This window comes from Platalea leucorodia (assembly GCF_965183815.1).
Source record: "Platalea leucorodia genome assembly, chromosome: 2".
NCBI lineage: Eukaryota > Metazoa > Chordata > Aves > Pelecaniformes > Threskiornithidae > Platalea > Platalea leucorodia.
Genome location: NC_138824.1, coordinates 100,420,767 through 100,446,850, shown reverse-complemented (window position 1 = coordinate 100,446,850; position 26,084 = coordinate 100,420,767). Strand labels below are relative to the sequence as shown.

Below are 26,084 nucleotides of genomic sequence, written 5' to 3'. Positions count from 1 at the left end.
CCTCAACACGTTTTCCATTTCTATTTCCCCTCTTCTGCTGGTATCCCCTTTCCCCTAAACCCGGGCTCCTTTTTCCTCCTATCTCTTGTGGTTCCTCCTCGGCCCTACAAAACCCTCTCTGATTCTCTTTGCACTTTTCCTTCCCCATGGTCGTCTCTGCCGCATCTGCCCCGGGCAGGAACTCATCCAGAGGAGCAGCTTTGCCCAAGCCCCATTGTCCAGACAGTACCACTTGCTTTTTTATAGCTCTGGTTTCATAGCTTGCTTTTTTTCTGCTCTAAATGCAGAATCTGAAGAACTGAATTCGAAGACTTGACCTGAAGAGGCAGGGACAAATTCATAAGGAGAGGAGTCATGTCAGTATTGCTGATCCTCCAGAAATTTCTACAGTGTGAGCTTCACAGCTATTTGTTGTTCTTATGGCAAGCATATTGTTTGCATTAGGGAAGGAATTATTTCATACTGATAAGAAAAGATAGTTAATTCAGCAGAGTAGGAAAACTGTTTCACAGAGGTCAGAGATATTTTTTGTTTGTTTGTTTGTTTTAAACCAGGAATAATAGCATTTAGTTTTACAGCTATCTGTCTTCACATCTTTTATGCCTTTTTTCCATCTATAAACATTTGACTCTCCTCTGTATCAGCTGCACCGTTTCGCTTTGGGGTGAAGGCACATGAAAAGGAGAGCTCACAACAGCATCTCCCGCACAAAGCGAGTGCACCTGTCCTCAAGGCAAATGAGGCTGCTCCCTGGCAGCTTCCTTTTATACAAGAGGAGAAACTTTCACCTACTCGAGTGGTGCCATCATATCAACATATCAATGCCTCCCCGCCCCCTGCTCCTAACCCTCCGCAAGAGGTATCGGGACAGCAGCAGGGATTGCTCCAAAATCCCCTTGGCAGAGCTGCCCTCGGTGCCCACGTTAGTTGCTTGCAGCCTGCCACAAAGCCCAAAGTGTGCAACCAGGCTCCACAACACCACGCGTTTCCTGATTTACTTGGTAGCAAGCTTGCAGGAGGCTGATTCACAGTAATTCATAGAATTCAAGCACTTGCGTTTCAGGGACTTTTAAAAATATATGCTTTAGCGCTGCATAAAAAGCTCCTGAATACGCAGAAGTGTTCACCAAGCACACAATAAGCAGCCTTTGCCCTGCAGTTTCTAGGAGGCCATGCATCCAGGCCACCAGCACCAACCACATAAGACATCTAGAGTAAGCAACCTGGCTTTGCAAACCAGATAAGGGCAGTGTGAGCAGCACTCTCTGTACCCAACTGTCGCACTGAGAGCTGGTGAGGATGTGGGTCAGGCTTGATCCCTTAGTCAATGCCTTAGTCTACCATGGGTTTGCTGTGCCTACTGGGCAGCTCAGCTCAAGGCTTATCCAGCAACTGCCTCCCCTCAGGCAAGATCCTTCCTGGCTCCTCTCTCACCCACAGCCTGCTCCTAAAATGACAAGGAATGGGTAGGTGAACTGCCCTCTCTCCTTTAAAGACATGTCAGCTATTAGCCGGGCTCTCTGGGGAGTGATATAATGCTTGCTGCTTCTGCTTCATCTGATCAGTGCACAGAGGGTTTGGGCTTCCAGGTTTGCCAACACTGGTACAGCCTTCATGGCTTCCCAAGCCATGCAATGAATTTCAATAATCCTAAGAAAAGAGGGGGGCACATCCATTTGAGCCCTGGCCTTTACCAAAAGAGCTGATTTAGAAGAGCTGACTGTAGCAGCTACCAAATATCCACCATCGTAAAGCACTGCCTTTTAGGGGTGGCTTTGCATCTAGAAAACCAGGGATACCCACAAATAGCCTAGGAGGGATTTATCTTCATTTAAAGGGGTGGCCTGAAACTGCTGCAAAGGCTTTGGACAAATTCTCCAGAAGAAGTGATACCTCTCAGGTTTTAATGAAATCACTGTGGAATGGGTCTACCAGGCCGGTCATTAATACAAGCCGTCTTCTGTATGGCTTGCTGTTAAGAAAACAAAATATTCTGAGACAACAACACATTACAGAGGTGTTTAATAGTGACAGTTATCCTTTAGCTAGTCCCAGTAAGGGAAATGGACCGATTTTTGACAGTAGCTCAAGTTAACAAATAATAGCTTTTGTGGCCATTTGAGTGGAAAACCCTTATCAGGAGAAAGCCATTTGTATTGCAAATTAGATGGTAGGGAATAGACAATGAACTAACACACAGTCTGTTTTAAAACCTCCTGATAGAAGTTCATGGTTCATGCCTAAGCAACTCTTCTATTGAGGGTCAGAAATGTAAAACACAAGCTTTAAGTTTTTCCCTACAGTTTAAACTGCAAGCTCTGATCCAAGCTTGCCAACTTGAAATCCTGAAGCTGAACCTACCCCTTGGAGTATCAGAGTTTGTGCTGAATCAGGAGCAGCAGTGCTTTGCAGAGACCTCTGAGTGAGGAGGCTGGAGGCAAACCCCCATCAGGAGACTGCAGAGATGTGGTTAAATCTGGTAATCCTTTTAGGATGATATTTTTATATGAAATAAAACCACAGTCTGAACTGCACACCTCGGCCGAAACAAAGGACAGCCATCTCATGCCTACAGCAGGCTTTGGTTGAACTTCAACATTTTAAGATTCGTCATACTTCTTTCCAACCCTAGGTCTGTGACTGCATTTTAGTAAAGAAATACTTTCTAGGAAGAAGACTAAAAAAATTAAATAAAAAACCCAAAAGTGCTCCATCCAGGGAAAGCTCATCCACAAGTGCAGATTCAAGCTTTTTCCCATGCACCGTCAGCTCTCTAGTCCAGCTTCCTGCACCATGCTTCTCTCCCCCAGCACAGCTGCTAATTTTGGGAGGTGAGGGGTGGTACCACTGCACTTCTCTGTTGTTCTGTCAAATGCAAAAAGGACGTGTTGGGAATAAGGCAAAATAAATGTGAAATGCTGTTGGAAAAAATTAGGTCAGCTAGCCCTGTCTGTGGCCCAGCAGAGTACCCCATTTACCTCCAGCCTGCCTATCGTCAGCAACCAAGGAATGGTTGTGGTGGAATTAGTGGTGTACGTGGCTTTCGCCTTCCCACAAGAGAAAACCTAATACTTTTTGCAGCTTCACTTTCTATGAAACTCATCAGGGCAAACGGCATCGCATTCACACTTCTGGTAACTACAAGATGAAATCAAAGCTAATCACGGCACCATAAAGTCAAAGCCGCTGACTACAGTTGTCTTTTAAGGAGCAGCTTCTTCCATTGATAGAAGAGAAAGGGTAAATAAAAGCAAAGTGAACTGATGTTGGCAACAGATAAAGATAGAAGTGGGCTCCTTCAGAGACCTGTGCAGAGAGGCACCAAGTGCCAACTTGCAGCACCCAGGAAGGACCGCTCTGCACTGCATCCTCTGGGGAAAAGCCGGTGACTATTCACACTGCTTGGGAGGACTGTGATTCACACACACACCTGGCAGGTTCGTCACCAAAGGCATGGCCTGGGATTACCCCGGTGCTAGCGGGGAAATGGGGAGAGAAACACTCACACCACCTGTTAGCTCTGCAGCGCCTGGCGTGCCGCGTGCACCCTCTGATCCCCACGCAGGCAGGGCAGCAAGCAGCGCAGCCGCTTACCTCTGCTGCTCCCTTGACAGAATAAAGACAGGCTCGCAGCCTGCCCTGCACTGCTTATCACCTGCCTTTTTTAGGATCAAAGGGCCAAATGGACCACTCTTCAGCCTGTGGTGCACCGTGCTGTTACCCAGCCACTTAGGAGATTTTTTCAAACAAATGCCTCTGCCCTTCCCCTGTGCTGCCCTCACTTTGTTGCACACCTGCGATGCTGTCCCACTCTCCCCCGCCAAGTCCTCCTTTGCTATGGTACCTACAAAAACTTGGTGCGAGCTGCTGCCGTGTCAGAGCATCGGCTAACCTGCCAGCCTGTCTCAGCTGCCTGCACATCCATTTGCTGTCTCTGGCTTTTTTTTTTTTTTTTTTTAAGCTGAGAATGCTTTCTTTCATCTGCTCTTACGCAGCACCTAGCTCAATGAGGAGAACTAGTCTCAGGTCAGAATAAAGTGATTATTACCTACGCTGATTTTGGGAGGGTGGCTGCAAATTGAAAGGAGGGGGTGAAGGGAAGAGGAATGTAAAACAGAGTATTTTGGGCTTTATTTGAGCTGGACCATGATGGTCCTTCCCAGAGGGCAGCCCCCTGTGAGTGCTCTGTGCCCTGTCTCAGACCTTTCCTCCTCATCTCCCACTCCTGCCTTCTCCTCACCCTCACACACGCCCCCTCCCAGTGCTGGAGCAGGCACTCTGGACATCTTGCTCCATCCCTTTCCACCTAACAGATCCACACACAGGAGTAAGTGCCCGAAACAGAGGGGTGACAGTACCTCAGAGGATGCCCTGAGCCAGCCCTGGGGAGAAGAGCATCTTCCCCAGAGCAGATCCCTTTTGGGACTTTAAACAGAGGACCGCTGGCCAGCTTTGTTACAGGCTGACTTGGGCTAGTCTTCAAGGTCCCAGCGGTGATGTAAAATATCAGCATCGAGGCTGACACAAGGCTCCTGGCTCATGTAGCCATCATCGCGAGGCTACAGAAGGAGCCACTTTCTCCCCCCAGCTCCCCCACTCAGCCATGTGCTGCAAAACCACGGCCCTCCCGCACCTCTGCACGCTCCCCCCACACGTGGCACGGTGCAGCACTGTCGCACGCGTCGGCGTGAGTTAGCGAGAGAGATGTGAGCGGGGCCTCGGCTGCAGCTGCCTTCCTGGCGAGCCCAGGGGATGGGCTGCGGGGCTGCTGCCCTCACCACTGTCCCTCAGTGCAGAGCGAGCAGGTGATTTGAGGAGTGAGTAGCTAGCAGGCTGGAGGAACAGGTTTATGAGGACAACTTGGAGAGCTTGTCCTTGGACGAGTAATGAGTACATGGCATGGTCAGCTCATCCTGCAAACACTTAGAGGGTGTAAAACACAGAAGAGGTATTATTTAGGGTGTAAAGTAAATAAAATACAATGTGCATACGCATTGTGTATGGACATATCCATACATACACACAAGCGTATATATACCTCTATATTGTACACTGCAAACACACATTCATAAACTATAATAGTCTACAGTAACTAGGCAACTTAGATGAAAAGAAGAGAAACTTGCTGAATGCTAAGGAAAAATCCCTAACCATAAATTTTCTCAGTGAATGACCTAAGGGAAGGGATGGAAAGAATCCTTATTACTACAGCATTCAAAACCCATCAGAGCAAGTATCCTGCAACCCTTAAACTCTGCCTTGTAAAAGCTTTGTCTGGATAACATGGAAGTTTCTCCACTTATTATCTTTGAGGGGGCACAAAAGGCTTCAGCAAAAGCAAGCCATGCACCAAAGGGCTATCTTTTCATGCCAGCAAAATAAGGAGCTACCACAACTTATAGAGCAACAGCGTCTCTACTAAGCGAGGGCAGCAATGCCGTAGCCCTGCTTGCTGGCTGGCCGGCGTGCCTGGGACGGGGGCCCGGTGTGCTCACAGCAGCTGGGCACAGGTCCCTGTGGGACCTTGATCTTTGGGGGATCCTCTGTCACCTCGGGATGCATGGAGTGGGAAGGGGGATGAGACTGCTGAGCTGCCAGCTTATTTTTCACGCCCTGACTCCACATTCAAAGACAAGGAATACAAGCCCTGGAAAACTGCCATGCTGGCTAGAACAGCTGTTTGTAGCAACTTTTGCTAATTGGCTCCAACAGCTAAAGAGGCAGCTTGTTATTTGCCCTGTTCTCCAGGTATGCTCTGTGGCAAGGAAAGGAAAGTCTGAAAAAGGAAAGATTTTCTACCTTGAAACAATCTTTTTAAAAGAGAAACCAATGCAGATGGGTTACTAAATACAGGTCATGTATGTTTCCCTTACTTACCAATAAATGACACAGGAAAGTGCACTTTCTTCATTTTGTGTCACTTAAAAAAATAGCCTGAAGCACTAAAAAAATAAGCTGAAGTCAGTAAGTTTGATCCAGTAGCAGTCTCTTGTGAATCCCAGTTCCACTTTCTCATCACAACTTGCTACGCTGATAGACACCGCAGCAAGCCCCGAGACTTAGAGTGACTGAGGGAGTGGGATGTGCAAGTCACTCTGAAGCCTATCGGCGGTGGCTTGCCTAGGTTCCTTTGAAGATCCCAGACTAAATGCTTGCTAGCACATGAATGTCAATGCCCTTCTAATGCCTGAGCTCTGCAGAAAGTTTTCTTGGGGGTTTCCCACTTACAAGGCAAAGAAAAATTGCAAGCATTCCATGGTCGGGGCAGGGAGGAAGATAGGGGGTACACAGTCCCAGAAAACCTGTTACCAGATGGGAGGGAGAGGGGGAAACAACCAAAGAGCAGCGCTGGCCCTGGCACCTCTACGGCGGGACAACAGAGCAGGTGATGGGGCAGGAGGCAGACGTGGAAGGGGACATGTTGTGATGCTCCTACTGAGAGTGGGGGTCTTGCAAGGAGCTGGGGCCAGGAAAGGTCTTTCACTGGGAAGGAGCAGAGGAAAGAGGAGCGTGCACATGCCTGGGGAGGGAGCCCACACAACACAGAGCCCCGGGAGGGCCTGAGAGATGCCAGTATTTGGGCTGAAACAAGACAGGCTGCAACAGGGACAGAAACAACAACAACAACAAAAAAAACCCAAAACATTTGGGCACTTTTGTTGCAGCTAGGAGAGAAGTAAAAGCATGGGTGGAGAGTAATTTGTGGAGAGCGAGGTGACTTCAGACAGCCTTGCCTTACAGAGGGTTCTCTAACTTCCTCCACACACTTGTGCGCCTGACATTAGCTCTTGCTGAAACCATTTTTATCTTTTTGTTTCATTTCATGCTTCTCACAAACCAAGTTGCAACAGTACTGGTCCAGTAAGGCCATGCTCTTTGCCTATCTTCGATTTGGTTTCTTGGTTCTAATTTCTTCAGGGTGCTTTCCCGTACATTTGAACAGCTCCTAGCACAGCACCGGAGCATGTTAGTAAAAAGAAAGAGGGCAAAGTCACAGCGAAAACCAGGAAACTCAAAAGCTAGTGGCTTTGGCAGCATTTGAAATTAAAATGCTGTTCACATTTTTATTCTTCTTCTTCTTTTATAAGAACAAAGTGAATCAACACTTTATTGAAGCAGTTTTCCAATGTATTTTTTCCTGAAAATTGAACTCCTTACTAGAAGCCCATCTTTCAGCAAATGAGAAAAAATTATCAGGATTATGTAACTGATGCCGATAAGAATGCTGGTCAAGCTGTTTTAAACAAGCATGTCCTGAGATATTTTTCCGGAGAAAGTGTGCTCTGATGATATTGACAAATTTTCAAGCAAAGCTCAAGAAAAAAACCATTCCTAGTTGAAGAAAGAAAATCCCTCTTCTGCTAGCCCCAGCATTCTGATCAGAGAGAAAGAATGGAAAGCCATTTATGTTAACACATGGCTGAACCTTAAGGAGAGACATTCAAAACCAGTAAACCTAAGTCGTGGGAAGCCCAGTGAACGTCCTGGCTTCCTGCAGAGGGAGATACACGTGTCCAACACTTCTGTAGCCCATGCATCTGTGAGCTTGAGCTTTCTAAGCCTCACACGTGTGCTTAGCTTTGAAGAGGTGAGTCGCATCATTTACATAGTTGTACACAAAGTCAAGACTCCTCATGCTGCAAACAGAAACCACACACGCACACAGGCACACACTTCAGCACCACAAAAGGGTTCCCATCAGACCCAAGGGAGCCAGCGATGGTCACGGCAATAAAGTCACGCACAGTTGCAGAACCACGGTCTAAGTCTGCATTGCACTGAGATTTAAATACAGATCTACTTGCCTAACTGAGCCCGAAAATGCTTTTCCTTTGTGTTACCAGTTCTGGTCTCCTCCAGAAGTGCTCTGAATGTGGGGTTAAACAAAGCCTTATAAAGTGGTCTGAGATCTCAGGCTGAGGAGCGCTGGCAGGGAGGCAAGTGTGGGTGCAAACTTATGAAACCCCAAGCCGCAACAGGTACACACTTTTAAGAGCACTTATTTGCAGCCTCCTTCTTGAACGCCCGGCCCTATCCCCCTGCCCAGCTCCGCGGACGCCTGCGGTCCCCCCTCGGAGGGAGCAGGCACCCGGCTGCCCCAGCATGCCGTTTATAGCAGGGGAGGGCCCTTTTGAGAAACCAGCGAGTAACTGAAAAAATGCGGCAGAACTCAACAGCAAGAAACGGCGGCGGGAAAAAGCGCGAAACAGGAAAGCGCCGGCGAGGCTCGCACCGTCCCCCCCGCCAGTGCTCAGCGGGGACGGAACTGCTGCAAAAGCGGCGCAGGGCTGTTATCAGCCCCGCGCAGGGCCTGCGGTTTGCTCGCTCTTGCAACCCTTCTTCAACTGTCACTTGTTTTTCAACAAACAGGATGCCTCCACTTAGGCTGACAGCTTCCCTGTAACTTCGGGGCGAGGGGCGGCGTGGGTCCTTCTCACCGCCCCGGGGCCACTCAGCTCTCTCCCCCGGGGAGGGCGGCTTCAGGTGCACCCCAGGCAGGGTGCCACAGAGGGGATAGACCTATCTCCTTCCTGCAGCCCTCCGCTGATGAGCAAAACAAGAAGCGTGTGGTACAGGCTTGGCCACGTCAGAGAGGAAAGTCTGAGCTTCCATCTTGCTCACTTTTTATTATTCCACCCAAAAGCAGTTATTAAGGAAGTGCTTGTGCTACGTTTAGGCACCAAGGGAACATCCAAGCTGCTCACCTCCTCTCCAGTCTGTGCAGCAGCCACTGACGTCCCATGGCACGATGGCCACAGGGATGTGGATAGGATGATTTCTTTGCTATGCAGTCCCCCTGCGCAGGCTGGAGCGAAGGCGCAAGGCAGGACTGGTTGAATGGAGGTGCTGCCAGAGGAGGCAAAGGAGTGACTGCCCTCACAGCCAGCAGCACCAGAGCCTGTGGCAGAGCCAGGGCTCCTGACACTATTGCTGGGCAGCTCCTACTGCCCATTTTCGACCCAGTGTTAGCAAAAACCCTGCACCAAGCTTTGCTGCTCAGGCTCCTCAAGAAGCACATTCTGTTTTTCGAGGTTGCTTGGGCTATCCTATGGAGAAGCCTGCTGTCTCTGCAAACAAGTGAGGTACCAGCCTGGGTCTATACTCGGAAGTTAGATATGGGAAAAGCAAAACACGCTCTGCCCCTGGTCTGATAATTGCCTGGCCAAAGGTTAGCCTCTGTCAGCACAGGTGGAGCCTGTGCCAACAGCAGCACAGGCTTTGCATCAGAGCTGCAGCAGGGCTCTCTAACCTGCAAGCTTTTCTGGCACTGCCCAGTGCTGTGGCAGATCAACACTGGAGAAAGCAGAGAAAAAGAGAGCTCTAGAATGAAATTTTCAGAAAAACGAAGCTTTTCTTTTGAAATATTTTCTGCAAAAAAAAGAAGAAACACTTCTAAACAGATGCATAGTTTCTTCTCACATCTCTCTGTCCCACAACACCAACCTCCAGCTTTGTTGGACCCTGGGAGGTTTTTAGGGAGTCTCGAAGCAGTGATGTTTCCATCCGGGTTGTTAGGACTGAACCATACCCTACTCCTGCTCTCCCTGCCCATGGCCGTCCCCCCTGCTCTGCTGGCACAGAGAGGTGTAAAGCATCACCTACTTCCAAGATAGTGCTAAGCCAGGCTGGAGAAAACCCTAGCGCACCGCTCCTCCTGGATCTGAAATTCTAACGAACTGAACAAGTCTTATATCACAAATTGTTTGTCAGCTAGTCCGATTTCTTTTCCTGTTCCCATATTGTCCTCAACCAGCTCATAATATTTGCAAGTTCACCTGCTGCTCAAAAGTAATTGGAAAACATTTTTTCCTGGATTGTCTTTATGATTTGCTATATGAACTGGATTGCCCAGTTGCTGCTGGAGATGTACAATATCTGGGCCCTGAAATAATGAATGTAATGCTAAGGTAACTTTCTGATGAAAACATCTACTTGATCAGATTTGAAATTCAAAGTAAGCAAGAGATCATTTTGTAGATAGTCAGGCTTAGAACTGTAAGTTAAAAAAATTGAAGTTCTGTTTCCACTTCTCTCTCCCCTGGACTTCTGATACAACCACTCTTTCCTTGTTCTTCATCCATGAAGATGAGGAACATGCTATTCCCGGAGTAGCTTAAGCAGCTTCTGAATGTATTTGACTATCTTTGTGTATCACTTTGGCCCAGTGCACGCCAAACTGGACTGCAAACCTCCTTTATCAGCATGCTTTTCTGTGGAGGCAGTGCTTATGTGATCGCTCCCATTCTCTCTGTACTTCCCCTAGCTTTTGTGGTTTGTGGGCCAACTTTAACTAAATTTGATAGAATAGAAGTGGTCTTAAGTTCCTACGGCTTTCACAAAACATAGCAGTAGCAGAGAGGCTCTGTCAGTGCTCCTAGCTGAAGGGCGCCCAAGAGAGATTTTAGAGATTCCTCAGGAAGAGAAAAACCTTCGATCAGATTAAAGCCTTATCGGATGTTAGAGAATGCAGCCGCAAGACCCATGTCTGTAGGAAATCAGCCTTCACTACTTCTGCTTAAGACAGCACGTATTGGTTTTTTAAATGCATCAAACTAGACTTGCCTTGAACGCAGGATGCTTCCGTCTGAAATTTTACCATAAGCCCAACATTTCCATGGACAAGGTTTTTAGTGGTTTTGCATGCTTTCAATCAAACAACTCAAATTAGCCGTTTGAAATTTCCCAGTGAAGCAAGGCTTACCCAGAAAAGAACACAACAAATTCTCATGAGGAGCTTCCTGCAGCACCCGTAGCATGAGAGCTTTTACCACATTACACTGGTTGTGGGGAAGGCCCACATTAACAACATGATGAGGACATTTGGATTTAATAGAGTTAATACACACAGCATAATTACCCATAGTGTTTGAGGCAGATCTCAATCCATCCCTATCCTAAAGTGCTTCCCCAACAATTCCTTAACAACACGACAAGAACTTTTATGATGTCACTGATCACATCATTAACATCCGCTGTGGCTCAAGACATGTCTTGGCATGCTCCAGTTCCAACTATCTCCCAAATAACAACACTAAAAAAGTCTTGTGTTAGCATCCTAAACTTGCATAGGGCTCAGGCACATTAACACAGAGGTCCAACGCTGTCTCACAAAGAAAGTAACTACTAGTGCTGCAAAGGGTTTCTGGTTTGGTGGAGGACATACCCCATACCGTGCTGATATCCCCTGCAGAACGCAAGCCAGCATGATCAATATTATTTATTTATTGTAAAGCCCAATGAAAGGTAATGCTACAGTAGGATTAAAAAAGAAAAAAAAAATCCTGCAGGTATAACCTTTAGTACTTGAACCAACCCTTTAGCTTAATATCTGCATCACTTTTTATCTACCACATCATAACTTGCATCAGAACTCTGACACAAGCTGCCTACCAAGTTTCACGTCTATTACTGTATGCTAAACATGAAAACGTAAGAGGCTAAGAAACTAGTCTAGAAATACTTCTCTTTTTTCCTACCTCAGTTCTCCCTCCCACACCCAGCACACACCACCTTTGAGCTTTGCATTGATTTCATTGCATTACCAAAATTAACCTAACAGGCTAAGTCTTGTGCAGAAGCCTTCTAGGAGAAGCTGGAAAAAAGAAAGCAAGAACCCACAGAAACACACACCTGTTGATCCCACGGTACCTTACACACAGTGTAATAAACTTGAGATTTTGGAAAAAAAAAAAATCAGAAACCCTGTAGGCGTATTCACCACTTACATAGAAAAGACCAAGTACACAACATGTTGTCTCAGGACTATCTGCAAGCTTAGAAAATAAAGAGTAGGATTGCATACCAGCACCACAAGAAGCCAGTCCTTCCATCCCTTTCTGACTTTCTGTATCAACTAGAAGGCGATGAGGCTGCAGACATCATGATCAAAGCGGGCCGGTACCAGGTGCTAGGCACAGAAGCATGGTTTCTTTTGGCCACCTGTATCCATTTAGTTCTAACCAAAGTGGGAAGATACCAGTGAAGAAAAGGTTGATAATTTAATAAGCTGGTAGGATGACGTTATGAACAACGGGGGACTTAGTTCAAACACCAAGCTTCTAAAAAAACCAGAACAAATGCCAGTGGATTATTCTTGGAGCACAACCTGTGGGAGTTGCCTATATTGCATTACTCTGGCTCTGGCTGGCTGGCTGGCTGGCAAAGGCAGCTCCAAGCACCTGTGTCTCAAATGTCAGCAGCTGGGGCTGATGTCTCCATCACCCACCAATCCCCCAAAAATTGTGTCAGCTACAATTGGTTGGGAGTGTGCCGTATTCAAGCTGGAAAATGCAGTACCCAGTGGAAATAGTACTATGATGTCCCAGGGGTTTGCTGAGGAAAAGTATCTTTGCTAATACAAGGGCTCAATCAGGCATGCTGCTTCTGCCACACAATAAAATACTTCTTCCCCTTCTTGCTCTCCTCCTGACTTTCTCACCCTCCTTTGCACTAGGTGCTGAAAAGAAATGCTTGGTATGGATTTTTTTCATGCACATTCCTTAGCAGTCAAATATATGATCCCCATTTTTTTTTCCCTTCACTATGTGATAACTGAAGGCATTTTCATCTCCAGACGCAGAAATGAAAACTAGCAGCAAAATTAGCAATGTAAGTCATACACTAGAAATGTTTGGGTTAATTTGTTCATGGCAAATGTTGCAAACAGCAGCATTTTATAAAAACCTCAATGACAAGGTAGATGATTGTTTTCTCACCAAGGAAACATAAGTGAGGGAGACTTTGCTACTGCTAATTATCTCCTAAAATAGGACAGCTAATGTTTTTATATAGGTTATTTTTCTAATTCTGATTCCAATCTCTCTTTGAACTGCAGTTTCAAATAAGGGATGCCTTAATGTTGCTTGTATTTCCTGCAGAAAAAAAAATTTCCAACAAGACCTTGCAAGAAAAGGGTCTGAGATGTTAACAAGTGAGGGACTTCAGACAGAAAGGAATTTGGGGAACAGTGAAAAGATTTTCCTTGAAAACAAGTCGGAATCTGACAACAAATTTCTGTTAAATCATGTTTTGGATTTTTTTTTTACCAAGACAGCTGTGTGAACAAGTTGTATTAGCCTGGGCCTTCGGAGGAGGCTACGGTTTTAGGAAGAAATGCTCAATTACTGGCTTAAGTCATGTACATGGGAGAAAACCTACTGAGCTGGCACCTTGTGTTGCCTTGGTTAGCTGTGCGTGCTGCTCGGTCGGCAGCTGCGCAACTCATGCAGGGAAGCCCCTCCTGTGGGGACTGAGGGGTATACCAGGATTTGTTCATGAACAAGCTGGAGACTGAGCAGTATTCGCTGAAGAAATTAGCAAAGAATAAATAAGATCATGTCTGACAGGGAGAGAATTCATAAGCTGAAGATGAAAATTGTGTTGAAAAACTGTTTATCAAGAAAGACCCTTCTTCCTCTCTCTACTTACTTTAGCTGGCCCAGGGTTGTGGAGCCAAACCCTGCTGCTTCTGTGAAGGAGCTCCTATTTACTGGTAAGTACTGTGGAGCAAAACGTGAGATTTTGCTCTTACTTCTGAACAGAGTGTAGGACGGGTGGAAATGCCCGATGGGGAAGCCGTCTCCCGGCCGTACAGCAGGACGCCCAGACCCCGGGCAGAGAGCAGGGACAGCCCTGGCTCCCCCATGCCCTTTGCAGGACTCCATGAGAGCAGCAGGCAGACCACGGGCGCTCTCTTTGTCCAGCCACTGCTCTGAGCTTGTACGACACCATCTAATCCCCTCAGACACAGTGGGGGTCTGTTGTATTTCCTAATCCCTCTGGCTAGAGTGGGCTTTTCTAAAGGCTGAAAGGGGAGATGAGACAGCCTGAAAAACCTCCAACCACTTCTGTTTAAATAGCACTTTTGATCTCCAACTGGTGCGGTTTAGTCAAAGCAGCAACACACCAAAACCTGGAGGACGCAGGCCTACGGAGCTGCTTTGCGCCTGTCTCCAGGCGGGCCGGGGATGTGCCCGAAGCATGGAGCTGTTAGAGGGAGGGAAGGAGCAGGAGGGGGCTGCCCTTATGAGCCTGTAAAAGGGAGCCGGTCCGTCAGCAGGTGACTGAAAATGCAATCTCTGACTTGCACAGTGCCATTTTTTATTCAGCAGCTCTTGCGAGCAGGGTAAAAAGGGCAGAAAGCACCGGGATGCCACTCCAAAGAAAAGGCAGGTTGTGGCACGGAAGGGGAGCCAGCCTCACCCCTCCATATTTCACATGTGCGAGGGTGTAAGGAAAGCTGTGCGAACAGGAACCACTGACCTGTTCCATCAGCAATATGACTTCAGGTTGTTAACACCTTTATCTGGAGGAGAACAGCCATCACAGGTCTTGTCCAATGCCCAAGGATATCAGCCAGGTCTTCCACTGTTTTCGTTGGCTCTGGGACCAGGTGCCATGTATGCAAAATACTGGGCTGCTTTAATTGCCCCAGTAAAATGTGAACCTAAATCATCTTTCTTCGTATAGACATCTGTCTAATGACATAACTTCACTCCACAGGGGAGCTGTAAATCCCTTTTCATGTTGGTACATGTCTAGTTACAGCAGAGCACTCTCTGAAATGGGAATGGACTTATACAGGTATAAAAGTGTTCATACTGGTAAAGATTATTCCTACATAGTAAAGGAAAGAAGCTGTTGGGCCTAATGTACCTTTTCTGCTGCACAGCGTAAAATAGGTGCACCTAAAAACATCATTATAACATAATATTACTCCTGAAAAGTAGTACTCAAAATTGTTTGGACTGCGTATGAAACTACAAAAAACCCGACTATTTGCATTGCAATCCCTATTAGGAGAGAAAAAAAAAACAAAACCAAAACACAACAATAAAAGTTCTGATTATTACACTAAAATTTAAGTGGTTCACCACTTTTGAACTCAAGAAGTTTGTCCTATTGCTTTTTCTTTTTACCTAGGCAAGCCATTCACATTCTTTAACTTCCACAGTAGCCCAACATACTGTACTTGAAACACCCCGCTTCATTTAGAAAAGCAAATAATTTTCTCCAGTGCAGCGAGGTACAGCCAGAATAAGCTCCTGTTCATATATGAGACCTGAATCTTGGTTTCAATATGCAAGTTATTTTATGCTTAGTCTAAAAAATGTGTGGGTGTTTAGCACCGTATGTTATCACTTCTTACAGGCTTGGTGCAGAAGCTAAAGAGAGAATCAGTGCAGAGAGTAAGGTGTCTTTTTTCCTTTCAGAGGTGGCCATCTCTCCAGGCTGTGTTAGTGGAGGTCCTTAGAAAGCACGTGGGGGGCAAACCACATGGCAGCTCTGTGCGCTGTCCTTTCTCTAGCAAGAGGGTGACCTACCTTACGAGTTGCCAGGCTCACCCCGTTTCCCTAGCTGGAGTCACGAGCAGAACGCTTTCCGCACGCTATCTGTCCCCAAGCTTGGGTTCAGATGAAATGGTGGCAACAAAACAGGAATCAGGCTAATGTAGAAGCGAGCTCAGCGATCTGGCAGATGTAGGTCTGCTTAGGACCCCGCACGAAGTAACCTCCGCAGCTCCCTGACCCAGAGTCCACAGAGATGCAATGGACAAAGTGGTACTGAATTTCTTTGCAAAGCATTTGGACAATGTATATAGGATCAATTAAATCACTCTATATTGCAGTAGCTGATTTGCTGACCCCTGTGCAAATGGGGTTAATGAGGTCTTAACTTGAGTGTATCTTCCAGCTATGAATCCTCTTACACCCTGCCTATGCAAAACCCAAAGCTCATTTACATATAGGTCCTGAAAAACAGAAGCATTTTACAGAAGTCTGATATTATCTAGTAACTGTATTGTAAAATAAATTGCACTTCCTATGTACTGGGCGTAGCATGTAGTCTCATATCAGTATCTTGCTCAGGATGATGTGCAACATGGACAGATGGTCAGCAGCCACGGCAGCCTTGTTGTGTGGAGACTGACCACACAGGTGAGGCCTCCTCCTCATTGCCTCTTACTCGGAAAACACTTTCAGGGTTGCTTACCAAAGCTGTGGTTGCACTTACGGAATTCCTGTCCCTATAAGACCAGGAGATGGTACATGCTAAACAGTGCTTCTTTCAGAGTGTCTCCTCAGTGCTCAGTGAGGAAATACACCTCACCTGTCTACTGGGTGAGGTGTACACCCTTGATGCACAAGCTAAGTACAAACCAACAGCTACCGACCAGAGGAAAAATCCCAGCCACCTCAAAGCTCCCTCTACAACTGTGCATAATATGCCATAAATAATTGTTCCACACCAATATTTCCTAAGTAAAAGAGACAAAAACTTTCATTCTCAAGCCATAGTTCTGCTACTTGGAGTCACATGAATTACGCTTGCACCTTAATGCTACATTTCTTTCAGACTCCATGTCAACACTGGCATTCAGAGTTCACCTCCAGTCTTATTCACAACCTCATGTTTTTCTCACAGGTTTCTTTGTTCGTAAAAGACAGACCCAGCTCCACTGCAGTTGATGGCCATTTTGTCCCTGTCTAGGTGGAGCCAGGATATTCTCCTAAGAATTGGCTCTGGGGCGTGCTTTCTGCTCCTCGTCATGTCTACAGAGAAAAGGGGAAGCGTGTCCGCAGGCATGTGGGAGTAAAGCAGTGCTAGCTTAAATCTACCCAGCCTGTATAATAACAGTAGTGAAAACCCAGAGGTATGTCTCCCACCCCCGCTCACCACCATGGTGTGTATTGACGTCTTCCAGGGGCTGGCTGGCGGTGACTTACACCCAGGCAATTGCATCTGTCTGTGTTATCCTTGCTAGACAGATGAAAGCCTTCGTTTTGCTGTGCCAGCTTGCCTTCCACTACCCTTTGATACTGCAGTAAGTGTAGAGACCAGGGCACTTATAGGCAAGGAGGCTGGTCTGCCCACTGCAGAGGCCGTGACACCCCACTCTCAGCCCCCGCTCAGCACGCTCGCAGTGCTTGCCTTCGCCAAAGCAGGCAATTGCAAGGCGCTTTAACAATGCTGATGGAGCTCAGCATCCTTCAGTGCTTGTTCAAGGCTTCTGTAAATGCCCTGATACTTCCGCGGTACGCGTCTGGCTGCCACGGCGCAGGTGCATGCCATAAAACCGGCTAGAAAATGAACTTATGAGAGATGCAGGCAGTGCCGGGACTGAGAAGGTGCAAGACATTTATCACAAAGGAAACAGATGCTCAGCCCCACGCTGTGCCGCTTCGCCCCAAACACGCAAGGTATTTTGCAAACGGTCATCTTTCTCTTTTATAGATCACAAAAAGGTACCTGAAGGGCTGGGTCAATGCCTTCTGAGGTTGCTGATTTGATGAGGATTGCAGGGCTTGCCCTAAGTACAGCCGAGTGAAATGTTTATAGCAAATCACATAGAACTTCACAGGTTTCAAATTTCTTCACACTGCATTCACAAAAAGATTTGTAAGAGAGGCAAGCCTTTCAACTTACAGTCAAAACCCTAACTAAGGGCAGCTTCTGAGCACATCTCAAAATCACAGCTTCAGTGTGAAATGAGACAACAGAAAACACTGCAAGACAAAATACTCAGAAGGCAAAAGAAAAAGCCCCAAGGCCCTAACTTGGACTGCTTTTGGGTTCACTGGAATCAGAAACTCAAACCAAAAAGCACAGGCTGAAAAAAAAACCCAGATAGGTCAAAGCCAGAGAAAATGTTCTCACAGATCTTCATGAAGTGAAACTACCCAATTTCTCAGAGTTTCACTTGCAAGCAGAAGTGGTGAGCCCTGCGGACAGTATTAAGGATGAATTGGAAACTCTACCAGGTAGCAGCTACCATCACACTCTACTTCCCTGCTTTCACAGTCAGTTCTTCTATGTCTTTTTTTTTTTTTTTTCCCGTTTCAATTGTCTGAATACATCTTTATAGAGAATTTGATGTTTTGGACTAAAATGTATCTTGGTTGTAAGCCCAGGCCTTACTTTGCTGGGACCTCAGTGGAAGAAAAGGCATTTCTTTTGAAAATCGATTACATTGGGAATCTGTATATATAATTTCTAGTCTCCTTTCCGCTGGCAGCAAGCATGACATGTCTTGCTTTCAGTATCACTGTGGATATGCTGATGCATGCATGGACTTCACCAATATGCTGTAGAGCTCTGTAGGTGCTGTACTGCCCCAAGCACCACCACTGTCGTCACCCCATACAGTTTGTTAATACACTTCAGAGAGGAGATATCCCTACTACTCATCTACTATTTGGGAAGCTGACTCAAGTCTATACAAATATTATCCATTCTCTTAAGATGACAGAAAAGGTAATGAGGTAGTGTAATGTTTTCATGTCCTTCTCTCAGACCAGTGATTCATAGCCAGTGGTCTGTCTCTCTCCGTGGCCAGTACCAGATGTCATGGAGGAAGCCACAACTCATTTTGCAGATGACAGACCTGCTTATATGCAAAGCTTTCTTTCCAAGCTTTAACAGAGATCGGTTTGTGCTCTGAAATATGGCAGTGAGAGATGAAGGGAGAATTTAACCCTTCCAAAGCTTCTTTTTTCTTTACCTGGCTGGTACATAATAAGAAATTGTTATGTATATACAGACCCAGCTGTTTTAAGGATCCTGCTAAACTCTTGGTTTCAATGGTATTTTATGGCAATGAGTTCTAGGCTGTAATCACCCACTGTTTAAAAAAATTTCCACTACACTTTGCCCTATTGACTAAGCACAGAGAAAGGAATAGGAGTGAGTGGGTGAGTTACTGTCAGAGTTGTTTTAGGAAAAAAACAAACAAACAGAAAACACAAGTAAATAAATAAAAATTGAAAAAAATCTGAGCAAACACATCCTTGCACACTGCAATCTGCAGGAACACAGAAAATCCGTCAGGCTCATGCCCCTGCAGTGAAGGGGTTGCGTGGCCTGTCCTGAGCTCCCGCACTGGAATGCCTCGTCTCTGTGCGCAGCCTGATGCTCATGGCGGCCACCCCACCCAAACCGCTGCACACCCCAATTTAAACTCACACCCTGCATCCAGGAGGCCTGCGCTGGCACAGGGAAGATAGAGGTGCCAGTCAGGATTTGGATTCAAAGAGCGGGTGGTCCCTATCCAGTCAGCCTCAATCCATCCTCTTACCCAGAGCCAGAGCTACTTCTTCCTTTCCCTCCTGCCGGCGCTGCTGGACCCGTACTGCTGCCCTCACCCAGCAGCCCATCAGGCACCCACGCGTTTCGGCACGAGCAGCCCAAGCCTCTGACGGAGGTCATTATAGCTGCGTGGTGCAGCCCTCCTCCTCCACCGAGCTACCAGGGCCAGCCAGGTACTCTGTGGCGGCCTCCTGTATGCAAATCCTTGCCCCACGCGTGCAGGAGGAAGACAGGTTTCCCTGTCTTGTCACAGGGTTGAGCAACTTCAAATTATCACTTACCGAGGCACCGCAGACGTCAGTTTCTGCAGAGCACCAGCCCACCCTAACTTTTCCCTGCAGGTGGCATTCCCCCTTAGCTCCTGAGCCCACTCTGCATTTCACCCTTGCTTGGCACAGCAGTCCAAGAGGACCTTAGGCTAACACCCCTGCCCGGCCCTCCGGGCACCGCTTCAGAGGTGCCGCAGAGACTGCTGGGACCCAGCGCGTCCCCTCTGCATGTGACAGGGTGTCAAAGGCGGATGAGCTTCGCTTGTTGGTGGACCAACCTCATAGTTTTACAGAGAAATCCCTTCACCGTTTCTTTAGGATTGCTCCTGCTTAGCTTTTAAAAGCAAGTATGTCTATTTCTAAATCCAAGAACAGTAATTTCTTTGCTACTCTTGATTTAGGTATAGACTCTCCCTTCTCAAATAACAGGATGATGCAGATAGATAGATACTCATTCTGTGTTCTGAAGTAAAATTCTGCAGGAGTTCATAAATTACTTTCATAAACTTGCCAATATCACTGGCCTTCATATGCATTTAAAGATAAGCAGACTGTTCTTTTGGGGTGATGCCTTAGCAGTCGAAATAAACCATGATTATCATGAAAAAAAATGCAGTTTATTCTCTATTCATATTGCATACACCGGCACTGTGGGGAAGATAGATACTTTTATTTCCCACCAGAAAGCTACCTCAGAGCTGGAGTTTGTCTCTTGTGGTAAAACACAGTCCAAGGCAGAGCTGCCATCCAATAATCTCTTATTAATAGCCACATGATAAAGGGCAAGCCAATCTGTGGGATCTGCAAGCCAGTCATAACCCTAAGTCCTTGCAAGGACTGTCATCACAACACATCACTACGCTGAGTGTGACTGGTTAAACACTCAGTCTAATATTTTGGCCTAGGATAAAATCTCTTGATCTTACCAAAGCAGTGTATTCATCTCTGTCAGATACTTTACCCCTTGCTTCACAGGAACTCCTGTGTTCAGGTCTCGCAATGTTTCTCAAGGCTTTTAAATGAAAAAAAGCTCAAACAGAGAGAAGGCTGTGTAAATCAGACATTGTGCAAGTTTTTTCTTCTAGTAAGCCAAGGTTTTTATGAGCTTTAGTTCAATTTCCTATTCACAAGATGTAGTTAGTATTTTATAATGCTGACACAAATTAACTCTTTGTTACAGTTCAGGCAGTCTGAAAAAGTGCTAGAAAACTTTCACCCTTACACAGTGACAATGTAGTTTATGCTATTGTGAAGAGAGATGTTTCTTCTACTGGGCGAGTGAATGAAAATACACAGCAGTGTTCTCCCAGAGAAATGTGTCTTTGGCAGAGTTACTTCTAGTATATGACCACTTCTCCTAATGTCACTAATTCTAGATGGCTGAAATCATTATCAACTTGCTACCCTGCTCCTCATGCAGCATCCTCTGCAGACAAACATTTACTCCTAGGAAGGTCTCATATGCCGAGAGTGTGAGACCGCAGATGTAGACTTGGATAACAGGGGGCCTCCAATCACCTCACCCCTCCGCTCACATACAGTGTCAAGGACTTCAGGCACCTACCAATGCAAATCCCATCACAAGGCAAGTCAGAGCCACTAACTTTCAATGAGAAGCAGTATGCTTAGGTACAGGTGTCCACGGGTCCCAGCAGGGAAGCCCTTCAGAGCAGGAAGGGCTTCTTGCTACAGTTTTGTTTAGCATTTGCAAAGGATGAAACCCACAATGGCTGGGCACTACTTGGCATATTAGAACTAAGAAGAAAGTATGCACAGTATATTTTTCCATGTCGTAGAAGTGCTCTGCTAGAGTTCATTTCCATTTGATAAGAAACCAACAAAATGTTGCACCACAAGTCTTCATTGCCTCGATTAATTAATAAAAAATACAACAAAGGCAAAACTAGGAGTAATCTTCTTTGCATATTGAAATAATTAGACCTTGCAGCAAAAGGAAAAATGAGGAAAAAGGGCCCTCCTGGAAAATATTATGCCTAATGCTATTTGGAGCCCCATAAAAACCCTGCAAAAAGACCAGTTATTCTGTCTTCCTTTGCAGGCAAAATTATTGGGAAACCTTACAGTACAGTTTAACAACACCCTTAAGAAGTTAAAAGAAGTTACGGGGTGGGACGATATCATGTAATTATCTAGGTACTCTTTAAAAAACTATATGTGCACTGTTTAATACAAGACTCTCCAACAGGTCTCGTTTTGGTCCCACTGCCCAAAAGATATCACTGTGTTGACCCAGCCAACACACAACAACAACAACCCTCAACAAAACCAGCAAATCTGTCCTTGTACTATGAATCTTGCTAGAATAAAAGTTTAAACTACGGCCTTGCTGATGCAGTCCTAGGTTTGAGAAAGAGATGGAGTGATGTTCTTCTGTGGGTTGCATTGCAGCAAGACACTTAGAAATGCTCCTACCCTGTACTCCTGACACCAAGCCCAGACTGTAAACTGAGAGAGGCCATTAGGAAAATGAGGCCGTCATTAAAAGCAGAGCCGGCAAGCATTTGAATGTGTTCAGCATGCAGAGCACGCCACTGGAGGTTTCAGTGTAATCCTAATTTCTTTACCTAGTGGCAGAAGCGAGGACCTGGTGTGGTGTGATAGAAAAAGGGCCATATCCTTTGTGGTGTACCACATTCAATTAATATGTCAGGCTTTCTATGTCTGTCACTGCTTGCAGGGGCTGGAACAATGGTTCTGCTTCCCCACTCCCCTCTTTTTTTCCCAATTTTCACATAGTATCAGGCTAAAAAAGAGTTATGGATTTCCTTCTCAGAGAACTGCATGGACTGATAAAGTGAAATCCATGGCAGAAAACAACTTGTTATTTTTCCCTTTACCTCACGATTTCAGTTAAGAGAGAAAGTGCAATAAATTTTGGCGGGAAAAAAAGAAGAGAGACGGTTTTGGACATTTCGAATGACCAGTCTATGTAAACACTATTGAGAAATACGGGTGAGAACAACCGACCCTAGGGATGATTATTTTTCTTGCTCTGAGGCCCAACCATTACTTTTGCTGCACCCAGGATTTTGAAATTGTGTGAAGTTCATTTGAGTAAAGAAAGGAGCAAAAAGGGAACTGCTGGAAAACCGTCACAGCCTTCCATGTTCAAACACAATATTCTTTCGCAATGATGAAACATTTACTTTATAACTCAACCGAAGCGCTGTTGCCCAAGCTTTTCTAGCACTGTACAGCAGGAGGTTGATCTTGTTTGTGCTGGGTACGTACCAGGATCTGTACCTGGATTGATAAAACTGGATGAATATCTTAAGGTATCATCTAGCGCAAGACTTCTAGCCTAGTCCACGAAGAAACATAAAATACTGGTACTAAGTAACATTAACGACAATAACGAGAACAGTAACAAGGAGGATAATAAAATCCATTCTGGAGTATTGAGCTAAATCACTTGCTGGATTAACTAGCTTTAATTAAACTCCTCCTTTTCTGGACAAATCAGTCCTTGGCCTCCAACCAGCTGCTCACAGGCTCTCTGGGCTCCTGCCCGCAATATGGCCTCTGCTGTCCCCAGCCCGTCCCGTGGGCTGGCTGTGATCTGGCACTCGCTGCAAGCACTGCCCCATGAGGTTCACTCTGTTTGTTACTTTATCAGAAGCACAAAATTTCCTCAATAAGTCTTCCTGTTCTACAGATTAAACAGTAAACAGTTGAGTGAGCTAAAAAAAAAAAAAGAAAGGCTGACGAAATGCAGGAAGATCCTTCTTGTTATTCTAGCGGTATTGCTTCCTTTGCTTGGTAGGGGTGCTGAGGAAATGTCAGCACTGCGAGTGCCGCAGAGCAGCTAGCCACTTCTTGCTCACCCTTCAGCATCTCCCCTGCCCAGGCTGAAAGGTGCTGCGACCCCGAGTGACTCATGCAGCTCGCTGTGATTCAGCTCTCCTCCGGTGCCAGGAAAGACAGATGTAGAAAAACTTTTGACATGGTGGGGAAAAAAAACAACTGAAGCAAGGCAGGAGAGCGGGCTAGCGTTTCGGCAGGCTGCCCTCCGCCCGCATCCCACTCGAGGGAGCACTGATCCGCAGGAGCGGCAGGGTGCCGGCAGAGCCGCTGCTTGTTGTGACACAGCAGCTGGGACAAGCCTTCCGCATTCCCCAGCCCGCTTATTAATACGAATAACTCATGACTCACACCGACACCGCCAGCGAGGCCGGGAAACTGTAGTTTGTAACTATAAAGAGTTATGAAGTGCTGCTCTCTGGCAGCACCCCGGCCAAGTTCGACAAGCGGTCCGCGACGGGATTTGTGTACCTTGTCATCTGAACGGGCGCAGCCCTGCTGCAAAAAGGGCTTGAGCAGTCAGAGGGTTTGCATGGAAAGGGGAAAAGTTCAGCTGTAGCATAAGCTATTTAGGAAGGTCGTTACGAGGAAGCGGACAAGTTTCTCGTGCCAGTCCCTGGCTTACCCGTATGAATAACCCATGACTAAACCATTAGCTCCACAGGGGGTTGTGAGAATGTTAGAAGGAGCCTCTGAGCGCACTTGGTCACTAGTGAAAAAAGACAGATTGCTGGCTGAAGCCCTTCAATTCCCCTGCCTCAGCCTTTACAGGACTGCTTCATTTCTCTAAGGGTGGCTGCAGCCGATAATTTGCAGTCATCCGAGACCTGTGTGGCATCAACAAAAACTCTGAGTTTATCCACACCGCTTCTTTTCCTGAGCCACCTGAGTTGCACCTAACTTTAAGCAGGTTTCTAAGCTTTTCTGACCTCTCCCTGGTGAACATGCCTTTACGCAGGCTGATGGTCTAGCATAAGTGAGACAGCATCACGCTCTGCTGGCTGTACACACCAGCTTGCTGCTCACTCCCCGTGTTTCAGCCCGTAATACGTGTCGTATGCTGTTGGCTGTCATTTTTCATGGCAGTGGCTCAAAAAGTCATAATTCTGCCAAAAAGAATCTAAAGGGGCTTGTGCTACTGCTATTGTATCTGCAGTAATTCATGTGAGTTATTCTAGTACACTTTGATTTATGAAGAGAAAATTCACAAGCATGCACTGGCTGTTTGAACAGCTTAAATGAGTCCTTGTTATAGTCTCTTTAAGGGACTGATAAGTAATGAGATGGTATTCCTGCAAGCTCAGATATTAGCTTCGATGAGAACACCTCAAAGAAAACTGAAGTGGGAAAAAGCATGTACTACAAGAATGTCCCCAGATACTCTCCAAACATGCATTTTGTTAAGTATGGGAAAGTAAAAGTATATTTAGAAAGTCTGAATGGCACTTACCTCTCAAGAAGTGCTGGTAAGAAGGAAGTGACTCAAATATGCTGTTTGAAGCCATTGTTTCCTCTTTAAAACTCACTCTCTCTTTACAGTGAAGGAATATATGATTTCTTCTACCTTGGGGAGTGAAAAATGAAGAATGGTCATTGCTACCACCCTCCTCCCATCCATCACGCTCTGTTTTATCCTGGTGCCTCAGGAGCAGCACAAAGCGGATTATAAGGTTCTTTTGCTAAAAGAACTCCGAAATTGTTTCTTAAAAAGAAAAAAAAAATAGCGGATCGGTTGTGGTTGATGATGCTTACCACTCTACGAAACTCTGTGGTTTGCAGTCAAAACGATTTGCCCTGCCTGCTGACCAATATCCCGGACCCGCTCTTGTGTGACTGCCTCTGTACCCAACTTGTGGTTCTGTGGTTGTTTATGAGGCCCAAAGAAGTGTTTCACACAACCAAAATTACAAATTTAACTGTTCCCCTTTCCAGAACCTGCCTCCATTGGTCCCTTTGCATCACGTGACCTGAGTGATGTCGACTTACTTACTTTTTTTTTTTTTTAACTTTCTGAAGTCATGCCCTACCCACTCCACCTGCCCTCCCCGGGGCTGCGCGAGGCAGCGATGGAGTCTGCTGAGGGAGGGAAAAGAAAAATGACTCACCGTCCCTGATGCTACGAATGGTCTTGCTGAGTTAGTTCAACTCTGCTTGTTTTGTTGTTTGTGGTTTTTGGAACTACTGATTATTTTGATAGAGGTTTCATTGCTGCTTATTCAATAGTAATTCAAACCCGGGTATTAGTCTGCTGCTAAGGCAGGATGTGGAAGTCATCCTGTAAAACTTTAGGAATCAGCTGTAGGAAAGACCACTGGCTGGGGAAAGGACTCTGTAAAGAGGTTATTTTAAAAAAAGTAAAAAAAAGAAAAAAGGAAAAAGAAACTGTCAGGGGAGACAAAAAAAGCCCCAACATTATTTTGAACCTGTATGATGGCACCCTCTAAAGCATGCTTGAAGGTCACTACTCTCTGAGCCCACAGGAAAGCTTTGTAAGTTAATTCCATAGGACTGAATCCGGTAGTCCTTGTTTAGCACAATTTCTGTTCCCTTCAGAAGGATCCCTACCCAAGAGAAAACCTGAGTAAAATCCTCAGGATTTAGCTCAGCATCTCCTGAGGTGATAACAGGTCTGTCCTCTCCGATATTCTTCTCTTTCTTTCTCCCTCCCCAAAAGAAGAAAAAAAAAATTTTTTTTAAAAAAAGGTCCTAAACCTAATAATCAATTGGCAGTTCTGGCTCTGGCTGTGACAATGCAAAAAGAGGGGAGAAAAGTCACTTACTACAGCACAGAGAAGTGGCTGCTGTGCCACCTTTTGTCTCCTTTTCCTCTCTTCTGAACAGTGGGCAGCAGCCCTTTCCCACCTCGCTGCAAACCAGAGGACGCCTCACACCTGTACAGCCTGGGGT

General features: G+C 46.1%; 1 protein-coding gene across 2 annotated transcripts in view; it reads right to left on the bottom strand.

The window, feature by feature from the left end:
- Nucleotides 1-25,026, bottom strand: part of RUNX1 (RUNX family transcription factor 1) — a 174,923-nt gene extending 149,897 nt beyond the window's left edge. For both annotated transcript variants that reach the window (XM_082304092.1, XM_082304094.1), the window contains exons 1-2: nucleotides 24,930-25,026; nucleotides 24,628-24,741 (exon numbers count right to left, since the gene is read on the bottom strand). In XM_082304092.1, the coding sequence (XP_082160218.1) occupies nucleotides 24,628-24,682 (55 nt within the window). In that variant the 5' untranslated portion in view covers nucleotides 24,683-24,741; nucleotides 24,930-25,026. The remainder of the gene's footprint in view (nucleotides 1-24,627; nucleotides 24,742-24,929) is intronic.
- Nucleotides 25,027-26,084: the final 1,058 nt, after the last annotated feature.